The sequence below is a fragment of the Lethenteron reissneri genome, unplaced genomic scaffold (genome assembly GCF_015708825.2).
Source record: "Lethenteron reissneri isolate LAM-NWPU_2019-01 unplaced genomic scaffold, ASM1570882v1 scaffold_185, whole genome shotgun sequence".
Classification (NCBI taxonomy): domain Eukaryota; kingdom Metazoa; phylum Chordata; class Hyperoartia; order Petromyzontiformes; family Petromyzontidae; genus Lethenteron; species Lethenteron reissneri.
The window spans coordinates 267622-284369 of NW_026891608.1; the positions used below are offsets into that span (position 1 = coordinate 267622).

A 16748-nucleotide genomic window follows, 5' to 3' on the forward strand; every position below is an offset into this window, starting at 1 on the left:
GCGGGCGCTGCAGGATTTCAGTCCTTCACGGCGTAGTGTGTTACCAACTGTTTTCTTGGTGACTATGGTCCCAGCTGCCTTGAGATCATTGACAAGATCCTCCCGTGTATTTCTGGGCTGATTCCTCACCGTTCTCATGATCATTGCAACTCCACGAGGTGAGATCTTGCATGGAGCCCCAGGCCGAGGGAGATTGACAGTTCTTTTGTGTTTCTTCCATTTGCGAATAATCGCACCAACTGTTGTCACCTTCTCACTAAGCTGCTTGGCGATGGTCTTGTAGCCCATTCCAGCCTTGTGAAGGTCTACAATCTTGTCCCTGACATCCTTGGAGAGCTCTTTGGTCTTGGCCATGGTGGAGAGTTTGGAATCTGATTGATTGATTGCTTCTGTGAACAAGTGTCTTTTATACAGGTAACAAGCTGAGATTAGGAGCACTCCCTTTAAGAGTGTGCTCCTAATCTCAGCTCGTTACCTGTATAAAAGACACCTGGGAGCCAGAAATCTTTCTGATTGAGAGGGGGTCAAATACTTATTTCCCTCATTAAAAGGCAAATCAATTTATAAAATTTTTGACATGCGTTTTTCTGGATTTTGTTGTTGTTATTCTGTCTCTCACTGTTCAAATAAACCTACCTTTAAAATTATAGACTGATCATTTCTTTGTCAGTGGGCAAACGTACAAAATCAGCAGGGGATCAAATACTTTTTTCCCTCACTGTACGTGAAATAAGTAACCTGGAGTATGGAAGGCGAGGACATGAAATGAAGGGGTCTACAAACATTACGTTGGTGACACACTGAGATAGTAACAGGCACGCGCTTATTGCCCACGCTCCATCCAGTTACTGAGGGGTTGCGCAATCAGAGGGGAGGCTGAGCTCGTCGCTGCCTCACCTCTCGTCTCTTCCTGTATTTGCAGCGGAACTCCGCAAAATTTGGCGATTTTGACGATAAAAATGATTGGAATCGTACAGAAATTACATTTATAACACAGATCAGTGGAAAAATCTTAATATTTATTTGATTTGATTATTTTTTTTCGTAACAGCTATTTTTATTGCAGTATGGCAGGTGAGGCTCTGCCTCCCCTGCCTCCCCTGACCGCACGTCCCCTGGTCTTGCCGTACGGTGAAGTGGGGAGATGTGAACCTTCCAAACGATGAATTAATTTGTAAATCGTTTGTGACTTGATAATAGTTTTTTTACCTTTCTATCTGGCAACAAAACTGACACCTTTTTTACAAGTAGTCATGTTTGCATTGACCACAATACCTGCAGTCGGAATGCAAACAAAAAACACAACTCTGATAATGTATGCACTGTCCTTGAAGTTGATTGGTCCACACCCAAGACAGCTTTCTTTAGAGCCGAGTCTCACATGGTGTTGGACCAGATGACGCCAAAAGGCATACATTATCAGAGTTATGTTTTTTGTTTGCATTCCGACTGCAGGTATTATGGTCAATGCAAACATGACTCCTTGTAAAAAAGGTGTCAGTTTTGTTGCCAGATAAAAGGGTAAAAAAACAATAATCATATTTTGCTACTGGCAAATGAGGTTCCAATGATGTAAACGTTTGTAACTTGTTCATTTTACAGAATCCCTGTCCTCCATTCATGAAGGAATGGCCCCGACTTCTCCACTCGGAACAACAAAAGCAACAACAATATTTGTACTATTATTATTATTTGGTAAGTAGCATCATCACCAGCACCACCAGCACCACCACCACGTGTAGCCTATACTCTTTGGTTCTTTCGGTAAAGTCACGTAGGTAGAAATCCTGCGCAACCCGTCCAGTGGTACGGTGCGAACGAAGTTCGACACGTACATTATCACGATTGGCTACGTGGTGTGTGAAAGAAATTCAACATACGTACATAGATACAGCAACGAGCAGGGCAGTACAAGGCATTGCTGTGCGCCGGCTATGATGATTGCCTTCACCAACCCACATTGACCAGAATGGTGAAGTATGTCACGTGGCCATCAGGAGCCGACATGGCGTGATGAGGCGCTCATCCAGCAGTGGATTGACGAGAGGGGCGTCGGGGCACAACAGAGACTCAGTAATGCCTCTCTGTGCTGAATCAAACACACGCACGCATTGTGCGTTATTACGCCAGTCGGTGACACGATCTCTCTCCACTTTGCACGCATTCGTCAAAGCATCTTCCACATAAGGATCTGGATGTGAACTAAACACTGAACTAAACTATGATTCTACGAGGTTTAGGCCCACTGAGATGTGTAGTTCTTTTATTAGAAGCGACCTGGCCACAAGTGATAGCGCAACGAAGTGGATGATCGTCATCATCATCATCGCCACGTGGAAATGTATAGCAGCCAAATACTCTAAACGCGTGATGTTGATTCTAAATGTGGAGGGAAAAACCGGTGGACCCAGAGTAAAAGCCACGAGACGATGGGGAAAACACGCAAGCTCCAAATATACAACAGGCGTCAGGGTTGGGATCAAATCCACAACCTCCTGTATACCAGGCGAGGTAGTTAACATCTCCTAGCCACCGTGGTGTTAGGGCTGGGATCGAACCCACGGCCTCCTATATACCAGGCGAGGTAGTTAACATCTCCTCGCCACCGTGGCGCCCCTAATGCGACCGTCATCAGTGTAACGTTCTTACCCCGTGGCCCTACTGGATCTTCTTTGCAAAAGAGATTCATAGCTCATCGGATTCCTCAAGTATAAGTAAATAAATGATGATTCTGAGATTCTGATTTATCTGCAGGAACGGCGGTCGCTGACAGCGCGGATGTTGGGAATGGCTCGGAGTCCGGAGCTCAGCGCCAAAGAAGAACACCACGAGGTGAGTTCAATAGCAGGTCGTGGTCAACTCGAATTCATCACCACCACCATCGTCATCATGACCATAACCACCATCATCACCACCATCACCACCATCACTATCACTACCATCACCACCACTATCATCATGACCATTGTTGTATATGTTGGAATTATGAAATTTTGATAAAAAATAATAAAAATTAATAATTTTCAAAAAAATGCGCAAATCGCATTAATTATGTTAATGTGTGTATTACTATGCATAAATTATAATGCGTGTAATTATGTGCATAAATTATGATAATCACGGAGATAATCGTAGTAATTTATGCGGAGGCTTGCGATTATGTCAATGTGTGCAGTTATGATAATTTGCTTAGTTTCGTTTATCCAGAGTTATCAATCAGGATAACACGATTATCATCAATTAAACGTTTATCGATTATCTTAGTGTGTGTTATAATATTTTAGGTCTCCATTTTCATATCTCATCGCAGGTAACAGCTCTTATGAATCAGATAGTTTTGCATGGACTTGGAAAGAAGCACTCGAACAGTTGGTGTGAAGCAATTTATTCTAACAAGCATGTGACATTCTATCATGCAGGTCAAACATGCGTCAATAATTCATGAATAACCAAACTCTTATACATTTGCGATATTATGCATTCGATTAATATGAATAACTAAAATTCTTATGCAATTACGAGACTATGCATTTGACTAAAATGAATGAATAAACTCTTATGCATTTGCGATACTATGCAATTACCTAATATGAATGACTAAAACTTTCTTATTCATGTAACTCGACGGCAGCAACTGCTTTGCACGATCAGTTGATATTGAACGCACCACCTCGAAATGGCAACCCTTTTTGAAACGTAAAGACAGTTTTCTTTTAAAGTCTTATTCGTGTGCGTGCTGTGTGTGCGTTGTCCCCTTGTAATATTAATTAATTCTTAGAGTCGGGAGTTGTGTCGTTAGCTTGTGTGGTGTGGGAGGATACGAACAGCGGCCAGCTTCCTCTGGGTGGGGCGTGGCCGCATCGAGTCGTGCTGCTCCCTCGCTCGGCGTGTCGCTCGGCTTTTGCTCTCTCTCTCTCTCTCCACTGCTCGATGACGAGTTGGCACGATGCTGTCCCTGAAGATGCTCGGTCGCTCGTGTCGCTCGGTGTCGCTCGGTGGCGCCCGGTGGCGCACGGTGGCGCCCGGTGGCGCCCGGTGGCGCACGGTGTCGCCCGGTGGCGCACGGTGTCGCTCGGTGGCGCACGGTGGTGCCCGGTGGCGCACGGTGGCGCACGGTGGCGCACGGTGGCGCACGGTGGCGCACGGTGGCGCACGCTTGGCGATCTCCACCTTTCCTGCGGGTTGTTCGCTGGTCGTCACTCTGACGAGTAGCGATGCTTCGTTCGTGGCAGGGTGGACGTTGGCGTCTTTGTTGGCTTCACTCGCAACTCGGCGACTCAGGGTAGCGATTCTTCTCAGGTGGTGCAGACCTCGGCTTGTAGCGGCCAGCTTCCTCTGCAAACCTCGTCATTCTGGATGACGAAAACTTCTTGACGATTTCTGGTGGGGCCCGTGGCCCGGACGATGTGGTGGAGCCGAAGCCCTGGCGACGAGATGGGGCTCGTGGCCCGGACGATCTGGTGGAGCCGAAGCCCTGGCGACGAGATGGGGCTCGTGGCCCGGACGATCTGGTTTGAATGGATTTTCCTTCGGTTTATATCTGGAATTTCCACTCAGTTTCCCGAGTTGTTCAAAGGCTGTCATAAAACCCTCCTGTGGGCTGAACCATCTGTGTTCGTTGTGTGTGTGTCCGTCCGTGTGTTTCGCGTGCGTGTTTTTCCGTGTGTTTATTAGCTTTGAAGACACATCTGTGTCGTTCTGGAAGAAAGGGGTGGGGGTGGGGGCCTCGTGACGGCGCCACCGAAGTTATCCATTAGCCAGACCGATGATTCGCGTCGAGTTATATATAAAAAAACATTCGAATCCATGTTTTGTTACTGAATAATATTTGTCGCGAAAACCTACGCGTTAAGCGAGCTTAATTATTCCCTCCCTTGCTCGGGGATCATATCTTTTGTCTTACACAGCTTAAGTTGTTTTGGTTTGGAAGTTGAAATGCGACTTATTTGCTGCTTGGTTGTTATGCCCAAGTTAATGCCGAAACCGTGTTCACGATGTTTCATCGTGACCCGATCTCTCATGGAAATGTTATTTCCTTGCGTGTGCAATTTTTGCTGTCCGTGTTGTGGGAAGACAAAGACGGTTGTTTCCACGGTGGAAGCACCCGGCGCATGCGCTTATTTATTTATCTTCGAAAACGTGTTAATTTCCTTTGAGCCATTGCTCCAACCTTTATGGGTGTCATTTCCTAGCTTTGTGCCTGCGTGTGGAGATCCTCTCGGAAAGACAAAGACGGCCGTGTTGCTCGCTTCCCATGGGTTGTTGTGTTTGGTTAATTTTGAGAGCCTTCTCCGCCCTTGATTCCTCTTCTACTTTAATTCCGTACTTATTATTTGACTTATTGTGATTATTTAATCTGATATCCCGGCTTATCTTTGTTCAGAATATAATTATCTCTTCCTCCGTGGTGCCTGGTTTGAGGTTTTTTTAACAAAAGGATGTCCTGCTGACCCCCCCGCCTGCCATTCCCCCCTCCCTTGTTCCTTTTGTGTGAAATTCGGGGAGTTTATGACCTTGATTACCCTCTTTCATGCCGTCTTTCCTTTGAATTGAGGTATGCGCGCATGTGTGGAGGTGTGGGGGCGTGTTCGTTCCACGTTGCCCCGTGTCTATTAAAAAAAAAACAATATTATATATGTTGGCAGAATAATTCTTAAAAAAAATAATATTAAAAAAAATAAAAAAGGGGGTACATACACAACACCATCATCACCACCACCACCACTATCATTATCACCACCACCATCATCATGACCATCATCACCACCATCGTCATCATCACCACTTTCATGACCACCATCATCATTACCACCGTCATCATCACTACCATCAACATCATCACCACAATCATCATTACCACCACCATCATCATCGTGACCATCATCACTACCACTACCATCAGCATCATTACCACAATCATTACAACCATCATCATCGTCACCATCATCACTACCACTACCATCAGCATCATCACCACAATCATCATTACCACCATCATCATCGCCACCACCACCAAAACCACCATCATCTTACTGTTTGGTTCTTTCGGTAAAGTCACGTAGGTAGAAAAATAAAATAATGTATCACGACGTTTCGATCGCAACACAAGCGGTCGTCCTCAGGCGAAACAAAACCCAGCAGTAGAACTGCTGGACCAGGAAGAACACAGCGAGAGAGCTGCTACCACAGGGGGGTTATATTTGTTTGAGGGGGTGTCGCCCAAGGGCAAGCAAGCGGGGTCCGAGCTGGAACGGAGTCCCATCCCCGCACGCAAGCACATCAGCTGTGTCAATGGGGGAGGTTAGGGAGAGAGAGTGATTAGGGAGAGAGAGATTAGCATGTCAAAGTAAATGAGCTTCCGTCGCTGTGTAAGAGCACCATCGCCGCACACGCGCACAGCAGCAGTGTTAATGGGAGATGAGCACCATGTTAATGGGAGAGAGATTAGGGAGATTAGCAAGTCAATGTCAAGTCTATGTGTAGCACAAGCTGCGGCGCTGCCAACTGCGCTGCGAGAGGCAAGCGCGTCAATGCAAGAGAACCACCACAACAGTGGCAGTGCCAGTGAGACACACAGCCCATAACACAGTAAGAACCATCGATACATCGAGGCTAAGGGAGCAGAGGTGTCCATGTTAGTGAGACCCCAGCCCGTTAATGCAAAGGCACCCAACAGGGCAATGCAACTCAGAGAGTCGGAGATAACAGCCAAACGGCAGGAAGGATGACTTTGGTTAATAACGTCCTTCCAATGATTGCTCAGCTTATACCCATCTTCTCGGTTGAAATTGTCTCCGTGTTTATATATTTGGATGGCTTCATGGACAAATACTTTTTGGTTCTTTCAGTAAAGTCACGTAGGTATAAAGTATAAAATAAATTAAATCACGACGTTTCGGACGCAAAACAAGCGTCCGTCATCAGGCGGAACCACAGCAGGAAACAGTTGCTGAAGTAGGCAAAAGAGCTGCTGATAACAAGGGGTTATATAGATGAGGGAGGGGGGGAGGAGACATGTCGAGCTTGCGTGCAGCAAGCTCGACATGTACGGTAAATAACCTAAAGCACGACATTGGGTCTCTACAGCTGAAAGTCAATAGTCCATCAGGTTTGTGTTATTTTCTTCAAAGGTCGTCTACATTACGACACACAACTCTATCATCTATCCTATAGACCTGATATAGAACTCAACATGTACACTTTAGAGCCATGGGCCCAGTGCCACGGTGAACTGGGTTCAACCCCTGGCTACGATCTCATCACCACCAATGTACATCAGAACCTTTGACTGCTCCTCACCGACATTTACGCAGTCTTAAAACAACGTCGCATAGGAAGTGACTCAGGTCAAAGTGCTGAGTTAGCGCCACTCAGAAGCATGGTTTCAAGCCCAGACATTTGTCTGCGAGCTAACCGAGTCCCAAAGTCGAGTGAGTTGATGGACTTAGCCCCTCCTTTCTGCAATTCTGCATTTAATTTACGAAATAAAAACTCTGAGAATTTAAAGTATTGATTGTCACGCCATAAGCGCTGTTCCATGTGGAAGAGCAATTTGGGAAAGTCTCGCTCCCAACTATGTGGGAGCGGGACTTTCCAATTAATCTATATATATAAAATCGCGAATCTGTCTGTCTGTGTGTGTGTGTGTGTCCGGACCATACGCACTTTCATTGGACGCCGGTTGCCCCTGGCAACGGCTAGCGACGCCTTCGCCGCTTTCATTGGACGGCGGTTGCCCCTGCCAACGGGTAGCGACGCCTTAGCCGCGGGCTGCAGTTTCATTGGACGGCGGTTGCCCCTGCCAACGGGTAGCCACGCCTTTGCCGCTTTCATTGGACGGCGGTTGCCCCTGCCAACGGGTAGCCACGCCTTCCCAGCAGCCGGGTGGACGCCATATTTTTTATTCCCGTTAAAAATAGGTGCACGCATTAACACGCGACTCTGACGTAAATTCAGCAAAGTTTAACGTCCTCTTCACTCCCCCCCCCCCCCACCACAATGTGTGCAATTACTATTATAGGCTCGGTTGATTATTAAATTATAGCGATTACACAGTATTATTGTAGCGCGGGGGGGGGGGGAACGCCACCCGTACCCAACGTCAGCCGGGTGGGAAAATCAGGCGAGGCCGGAGGCTCTGCACGGTGCTATGCCTCGACACCCACCACGCAACTCTGAGGTAAATTCATCAAAGTTTCACGTCCGCTTCACTCCCCCCCCACAATGTGTGCAATTACTATTATAGGGTCGCTACATAATAAAATTATAGCGATTACACAGTTGAATTAGCCATGTTTGTTTGTTGTAGTACAGACTTAGCCTCATCACTTTCATCTAAATTGTCTTATGGTTGTTATTCTTTGACTTGCATCCCACTGGGATTTTTGCACACAGCGTTGAAATACGCTGTTTTTTTCTGGAAGACTGCTGTTTTTTCCTCCAAATTTCTCTTGCGTGTAATCACTTTAAGATGCTTCGTGTTCTTTTTTTATTTGTTGCGGTTGTACCCCAGTCAAGAGCCGCATGACTCTCAGGGTTATCTATATAGATAAAAAGGAAATTTGTGAATGTGTGTCTGTTAAAAATGTTTAACGTACTTCCCCACATGCAACACACTTCAAATTTGCCATGTGGGTACCTTAATAAGTGTACACCATGCTAAAATTCTAAAAAGAGACTTTTTCTTTTTATTTGGGGTGGGGGGAGCGCAATAATGCATATATTTTGCACGGCAAGTGAGCTGTCACGTCACATCTCTGTCATGTCAGCCGCGCATGTGGAAGCGTAAAGCAGTGTGCCTGCTCATCTCACCACCCCCCACCAACCCTCCGCGGCGTGGCTACAGTGCCATAAAAATGTCTTCCAGGTCTAAGGCGTTGTTCGCAAAGCATTGCTTTATTATTTCAGTCGTTTACTGCCGTACGCACCCTGAAAGTTGTGTGTGTCTGCTGCAAGCGCGTGTATGTGTACCTATGGACGCGTGCGCGTATGTGTGTGTGGGGGGGGAGCGGAACCCGGCGACCCAAATTCGATTCCCGCTCATGGCCACCACCGGTGAGCATTATTTTTACCGCTCCTGGGCCTCCCCTAGGGCGACTCAGCCTGAAACGAGTAACTGGTGTGGTGTGTGAACATCGCCACTGGGAAGACAAAGGCAGGCGTGGTGAATCCAAGACCCGGGCGAAGCCGGGTAGTAAAGCTAGTGTGTATGTAAAGGAGAGCCGACACAAGATTGCAGGGGTTTCGTCTTTTAATCCTCTTCTCCCATCCACACCTGTCCCCAGCCGTCCCAATCTCGTTCCCGCTAAAGGCCCCCTCTTCCCGCCCGTTCTCCCCTTATATCTCCTCGATCACCCCTCCCACTAACCCTCCTATTGGTGGGAATCCTTCCCCTGACACCCCTACATGTATATTAATGACGGGACACGGGGATAACATTTGGTAAAAAATATATTTAAAAAAGCCTTGCCCAACGCGGTTTCATCTAATGCGTGTTTTAGATCTAGACGGTTATGGCTGATGAGGTTTGTTTTCCACAACACAGGGGTGGTATTTCGGTGATACGCAGTTTGACGCTGAGAACATTTTCGTATCTGCATAAAAAAATGGTAGTGTGAATCGACTGTGAGAACGATGTATTTACCTTGAATGTCTGTGTGCGCGTGTGGCTATGTTTTTTGTGTGATAATGTAATGCACTCAAAACGCACAGCAGCAGCACAACGTAAACGTTCAAACATAACCGCATACATCTAGTTATTGAGAACGTTAGTCATGCAGACGACTAGATGGTGAATTATTCATGTTAAAGTGACAGTGTTAGTGGCGAGCGTAGGGTGTGAGTGCCGTGGTGCGGGAAGAATGGAGACGGGGGTTTTGTGTTGCGTTGAAATTGACAGAGTGTACACATACACACACAAAACGTGAGAACGACTCGGCATCCGTTAGTACAAAAACGAGGGCGGGCATCTTGTAGTATTAGTTACACAAAGAGGGAGCGGGTGATAATTTGGAAGGTAACCCGAGTTTTCACACGAGTTCTGTTTTGTGTCTAACAAAGTTGTGCCCAACATGGCATTTTCCGGGAACGTAACCCCCCCGCGTTGGACGAGGTCTGCCTGTTCTGTACTTTTAAAACGCATTGTTACTGACAAATGTTTAGCGCTGATACATTTATATTAGATAAGAAAAGATACTAATGTGGGCATTGTGTGCGATTTCCCTAGATCTGGTGGTTGTGACCCCAGATAAAATGGACGCCATGGCAGGCACTACATTTATCCTGCCCTGCTCCTACACCTGCACAATCAGCGGCGTTACCTACACGCTGGTGGAGTGGTTCAGGATCACCGTCGAGCGAGAAGAGAGGGTGAGTTACTCCTTTGTCCGTTTTGTGCACCATTTGCCGATCAATTGCAGCAAGCACAAGCGTGGAATTGATCAGTCTTGTTAGTAAACCTGGTCACATGACCCTTGAGCATTTACAATATGCAACGCAGATGAACAGGTTTGATATTTTATATCCAGATCGAGGGCCCTTGGTCGCGTGACTGGGCGGAGGCATGGGCCAGCCATTTGAAAACAGTCTCCATGTGAAGCTCTTTTGTCAAAAGTTAATCCAGCCCAGTTGCAAGCCCTGGAGAAGAATCATTCTCGGGTTTTATCTGAACGAATTTTATGCTGAAATAATATAATGCATTTGATCTCTTTGTTGCTTTCACCTTTATTGACCACAGATTTATCAATACGACAATGGAGAGAGCAGCCGCGGGCCTTTACAGGCCACCTGGGTGGGTGATGTGTCCAAGTGTGATGCCTCCATCACCGTCAGCGACATCCAGACCCACGACTCTGGGCGATTTCGCTGCGAGGTCACAGTTTATTCCCAAACTATGCAATACCACATTGGGTATCTACAGCTGACTGTCCAGCCACGAACAGGTTTGTATCACGTCCTTCATAGGTCTGTCCTACCACCCACTACTCCCATCATCTGTCATGTAGCCCAGACCTAACACTCAATGTCCAACCGACAAATTCACGTTTTGCTTTTCGTGTTTGGTTTGTTGTCCTTCCCCCACACCTCCGTGCCTGGCTACGTACGGTGTGAAAACAGTTCAACATTAATACGTACATGTGACAGAACCGTGCACATAGAACCATGGTCATCTGGGTTCAACTCCTGTCTGTGACTCTTTGATTTTGTTGTCCAATTGACATACAATCCTGGCTTTGGCCTCCTTTTCATTGACTCAACCTTAAAACAACTTTGCTCATGAGGTCGCCGGATGGCTCAGAGGTCAGAGTTCTGAACTAGCTCTGCTAAGAGAGCTTGGGTTCAAGACAAAGCGACCTGTTTGTAAATCCGATGTAGGGTCTCATGAGTTTGTCATTCTTTGCCTGGTTACCTGGGTACACTTGCAAAACAGATGTTCATTCTCAACGGATTATCAGTACTAGGCAAACATCATAACATTATATTTGGTTATCTGACGTTGCACTTAATTTGGCTAATTCCAAGCTCTTGGCAGTTAAACAAACCAGCCAGAGCTCGTCTAATGCGGGGGTTACGTTCCTGGAAAATGGCGCGTTGGGCTAAACTGCGTTCGGCAAATAATAGACCTAACGGGAAGACTATAGTTGCATTCCTGGGTCCAAAATTGCACTGCTCTGCTAGAGACCTAGAGATGCTTCGTCTATTGGAAAGTATTTGCCCGCTTTCTCTGTCCTAATTGTCACCACTGTGTTGTGAGACCAGCAGCACCTCCGGAGGTTCATTCCCACTGCTAATGTGACCATCGTGGGTTTGTCCACAGACCTGGCCGTTGTCACCCCGGATGCAAAGAACGCTACAGTAGGCAGCACGGCTCTCCTGCCCTGCTCTTACACCTGCACCATCACGGGCATTAGACACACGCTGGTGGAGTGGTTCAGGACCATAGACGGACACGATGAGAAGGTGCGTCACTGTCACACTTGCACACGATTACTTAACCCTCCTGCTCACAATGATGATTACATGTTCTTTATTAACGCCCGTTAATGCTAATTTATTTCAATGGAGGTCACCCACCCTTCTTTTCTGGTCCTATTGTCAACTTTAAAGTTTTTCAGACAACAGAATAGTGTTGTATCTTCAACTAAAATAGTTTAAAATTCTCTCTGTTCTCTCTACTCTGAAGAAGAGTCATTTCCTAGATGTATTATATATTTTTTGTTATAATTCAATGTTATTTACATATTGTCAGTTTTCCGAATATGAGCATGTGTATTATGTGGACACACAGTCATGCCCTGGTGTGTTCTCACGTTTGCTGTCAAGGTGTATAAGATCATATACAGAAAGAGGAGCCTCAGGCCGATGCAGGTGACTTGGGTGGGAGATAAGTCGACGTGTAACGCCTCCATCACCATCAGCAACATCCAGACCCACGACGCTGGACGATATCGCTGTGAGGTCACGATGTATCGACACGACAAGCCAAGCATGCAAGACATCGGGTATCTGCAGCTGAACGTTCACAATGAACCAGGTTTGCATGATGTCATCCCTTGATCTATTTAACACCCACCGCTTTATAATTCTCTCTAAGCGAGAATGCAAATTCTCGTTATTGTACAGATTTAACACTAAAATTAACTATGTGGCACAGCCATAAATGGTATTTGTTATTCCTCACAGATATCACATCCTGTAGTTTAAGAAACTCAACTCTTTGTTGAGTTGTCTACATGAGCCAATGACAGCTTGACTCCCTGTCTTTGTCTGTGTCCCATGAGATTGTTGTCCACTTGTGGGACGTGGAATGCTTCGATGTCGGAAAAAAAGCTTTTTAGCTCAAGGGGCTCTACTCAGGAAATACGTTTCTGATTCGGATTCACTTCAAGTGCCGATGCTGGAGCTGCAAGGCGATTTACGGCGTCAACAGGAAACCGGCACAGCGATGATTGACGTCTCCTGCTGGCTGTCCATGACTCCGTTTGGCGTTATTGCCTACTGCCGACATTGACACCTAATGAACACGATGCTCAGCAAACCGTGCATTGAGGGTGAACACCTCGCCGGTGAACACAGCCGCAGGATAATCATGAACAATGGCCTCCCTCTAGGCTGGGTTATTATAGCACCGTCACTATTTAACATTCACAGACAGGCCTCGCCGGACGCTGGGGGTTACGTTCCTAGAAAATGACGTGTTAGGCAGAACCGCGTTCGACAGATAATTATTGACATTGTGGGAAAACTGGGGTTGTCTTCCTTGGCCCGAAATGATCACCCCTCCCTCTCTGTTACTAATTCTACAAGATTTCTGCGCTTGTATTTGTACTAAAGGATGCTAAGTCACTCTCCATTTCTTGCGTGTGTACACTCCTTAACATGAAACCCCCGTCTCATTCCCGCATCGCAAAACTTGCATCCAATGCTCTCCCCTGACAATGATTTCCCAGCTCGACGCTCGCCCCTGACTGTCGCCGATTCGCCATCTAGGCGGCCATCTAAAGTTCTCAAAGACAGGGCGGCGAGATGCTTGCGGCACTGTGAACATTCCCATTGCATCGCTGAGCATGTCGAGTGTGTTACTTTGTCACACAAAAGACTCTCAAAAACACGCACAAACTAAAAGATGCGTGGTAATTAAATGGTTCTTACAGTAGATTAATTCATACCTTGCAATGGATGCAGCAGTCTGACGGCACTTCTTCGACAAGGAGATGAGAGTCTTAGCAGCGTCCAGCCGATACATCACCTCCCGTGTTCCGGAAAACAGTCCTCAGTAGGTCTTCCCCCAGTTAGAGCCATAACGCACGTTCGATAAAGCGGCGGATTCGAGTGACTGGGGAGTAGACGCGGAGGTGGCCCAAGGCAGCAACGAGCAGAGCAGGAGGAGCTGCAGGGCAGAGACCGAGAGGAGGGGGACATGGCAGGAAGAGGAAGAAGACGTTGACTGTGTGCATCTCTTGGGTGTTCACGTGTTGCTGTGTCGTCTGTGTTTGTGTTCAATAGAACCGAGAGACGCAACACCCACGCCAACCCCAACCCCAGCTCCAGCTCCTGTAGCTGGCATCGTCCTTGGAGTCATTGCTGCTCTTCTGGTTGTTGTTGCTGGAGTTGTTTTTTACTGCAGGAGGAGGAGACCAAGTCAGCCAAGAGAAGCAGAAGTCCCGTGAGTATCGACCGCACTTGCACCAGAACCTCACAGTGAGTGATAGAACACGGCTCACAATGGCCACGCCAGAGACCCTGAGCCGGCCCTCTCCAAGGGCCTGAGTTTGACTCCAGCTCCCTGCCTGCCCGTGACTCAGAGCTGTGCTCAGTGGAGCCTGCGGGAGCTCCTGGCAGCTGGGACCCCTGAGTTAGACTCCCCGCCGTGGCTGCTGTCAGTGACAGGGGCTCCATATGAGTGGGGGTGGTGATGTGAGACTGCGTCAGTCATAGGAGATGGTGAACTGAATGGTCTCTCACGTGGATAAAAAATATACATAAATCACAAGAGACAATGGTATCAATGGGCTCTCAGGTGGTTAAATAAAAGATGTCTTTCAAATCAGGGTCAGTGATTTCTGTGCTCAGTGGTTCCATGCGGGTGCCAGGCAGGTGTGAGGCGTGGGTTAGACTCCCAGCCGTGCCAGTGACACAGGCTGCATGTGGGCGAGGATGGGGATGTGTGAACAACGCGTGTCCACTTCTCTCTCAACAGGGTTGAAGATACGTTAAAATTAAACCCAAATGGAGAAGATGAAGGAGCAAGATGAGGTGAGAGCGAGAGAGGCATTAAGCAGGAGCCACTCTCGTCTGGGTCATTCTTCCTGCGTGTTTGTGTGAACTGCGCTAAGAACCAGCTTCCTGGGTTCAATTCCCTAACCTCGCTGCGTTTTGTAAACGCCAGCACTGCTGAGACAAAGGCGGCCGGGCGTGGTGCTGGCCACATCACCCTCTCGAGGTGTTACCCGCTAGCAGCACTTGCCTCGACTGACTGGTCAAGGCTACATCATGGGGGACAGTTGTGTTCGTCACGCAAGTTTGTCATGGCACGGGAAGTGACTTTGATTCATGAGTCGGGTGCTTGAGGCTGGAATGAAGCCCCCCCCCCCCTGTTACGATGCATCCGGGGGCACGTGCAGGACGCTAGGAATCGCGTGGCCAGGATAGGGTAGACAACTTGGAGGCAGTGCTGGATGAGGCTAGTGTGGGGCCTGTAGCATATGATGTGAGAAGGGGCCCTACATTTTTCGTAAAAAAACACGTAAATATTCAAACATACATTTTTCACTTGCACAGTAAAGTCATTGTATTTTTTCAGTTGCTATACAGCCAGATAATACGACAAATCGCTAACCTTAAACACCCAGTCGTTAATAAACGTTGAAGGTGGTATAGTACTATAGTAATAGAGCAAGTGCAAAATCACTGAACCGGAATTGATAGCTTGAAAGCATTTAGCGTGGGGCCCTTGAAAGTGCGGGGCCCGTAGCATTTGGTACTTTTGCTACTACAATAATAAGACACTGATAAGTAGCATGTGCTACAATTTGCTACTAGGACAATCTGGCACTGCTTGGAGGTTGGGAATGCTTGAAGGGTGCTCCAGACTGTCTGGGAAGAGGAGAGTGCTCAACAAGTTGCTTAATTTCGGGCTTGCAGTTCGAGTCAATAATACTTTTTTATGTTTTGGTGAATGATCAATGTTTCTGTTATGATGTTTTAAAGAAACAACATTGCAAGTATATTATTGGGTCTTTCGGTAAAGTCACGTAGAAAGGTTCAAAGAAAACAATTAATATTACACTGGTCAACACCCTTTTTCTGGTATAAGGTGTTCCAACGGTTTAACGGTAATTTTGGGGTGCTGATTCCAAATCTGTCATTAGTTTTGGTCTATCACATCAGGTTTTTTAGATATAAAATATTGCATTTTCAATAAAAACTGCAGAAGAAAAACATTAAATAAATGTGGATATCTACATAAAATTATATTATAAACACAATATCCTAAAAATACAGCACCATGTTTAAACACTAAAGCAGTCACTGACTCGCAACAACTTGCAATCATAAGTGACAGAGTTAATTTCGGGTGAAATCAATAAAAATGATGTGATAGAGCAAATCTGAGATCAGATTTGGAATCGGCACCCTGAAATTAGTCTAAAACAGCTGCAAAAGTCCAGGCCAGAAAAAAATGTTTTTTTTTTGTTGATCAGTGTTATATTTGAAATAATATTTTCTTTGAACCTGTCTACGTGACTTTTTCGAAAGACCCAAAGAATATGAATGACTGCTGTCACAAAAGATTTATGTCAAGATTTAACATTCCAAGTAGTAAATAGGCTTGGTTTGGTCTTCATAGAACTTACTTTGTTTAAAAAAATGATTGACTGGGGAATCCCACCCCAGAATTAGTGCGATATTTCAGTGGCACACTGGGCGCGTGTGTGTGTGCTGAGTGGACTTGCCGATGAACGGTACCAGCGGTGCCAAGATCGGCCTCTGCGCATGAGGTTTGTGAAGGACGCTGCTGAGCAGCTGGAGGCAGTCGCCCTCCAACAACAACGGAGGGCAGAGGAGGCGGCTAAAGCACAGAAAGTTGTCACAGTAGGGGGCACAGGTGGCGCATCTGCCAGCCATCTCGGTCAACCCACGAGACCTGGGTCTGTTCCGTGACCTCCTGCCAGCGAACCTTTGACAAATCACGGAACCTCAAAGTGCACCTAGCATGGCACAAGCGCGGTTGTGACGTCACTGCCTTG

At 46.8% G+C, this 16748-nt stretch overlaps 1 protein-coding gene across 1 annotated transcript in view; it reads left to right on the plus strand.

Annotated features, from left to right (window-relative positions):
- LOC133339382 (cell adhesion molecule DSCAML1-like) overlaps positions 1-16748 on the plus strand; it is a 195313-nt gene that overhangs the window by 175786 nt on the left and 2779 nt on the right. Inside the window, exons 7-12 of the mRNA XM_061547523.1 lie at positions 10226-10368; positions 10736-10940; positions 11816-11958; positions 12322-12532; positions 14005-14164; positions 14699-14754. Coding sequence (XP_061403507.1) covers positions 10226-10368; positions 10736-10940; positions 11816-11958; positions 12322-12532; positions 14005-14164; positions 14699-14753 — 917 coding nt within the window. The 3' untranslated portion in view covers position 14754. The remainder of the gene's footprint in view (positions 1-10225; positions 10369-10735; positions 10941-11815; positions 11959-12321; positions 12533-14004; positions 14165-14698; positions 14755-16748) is intronic.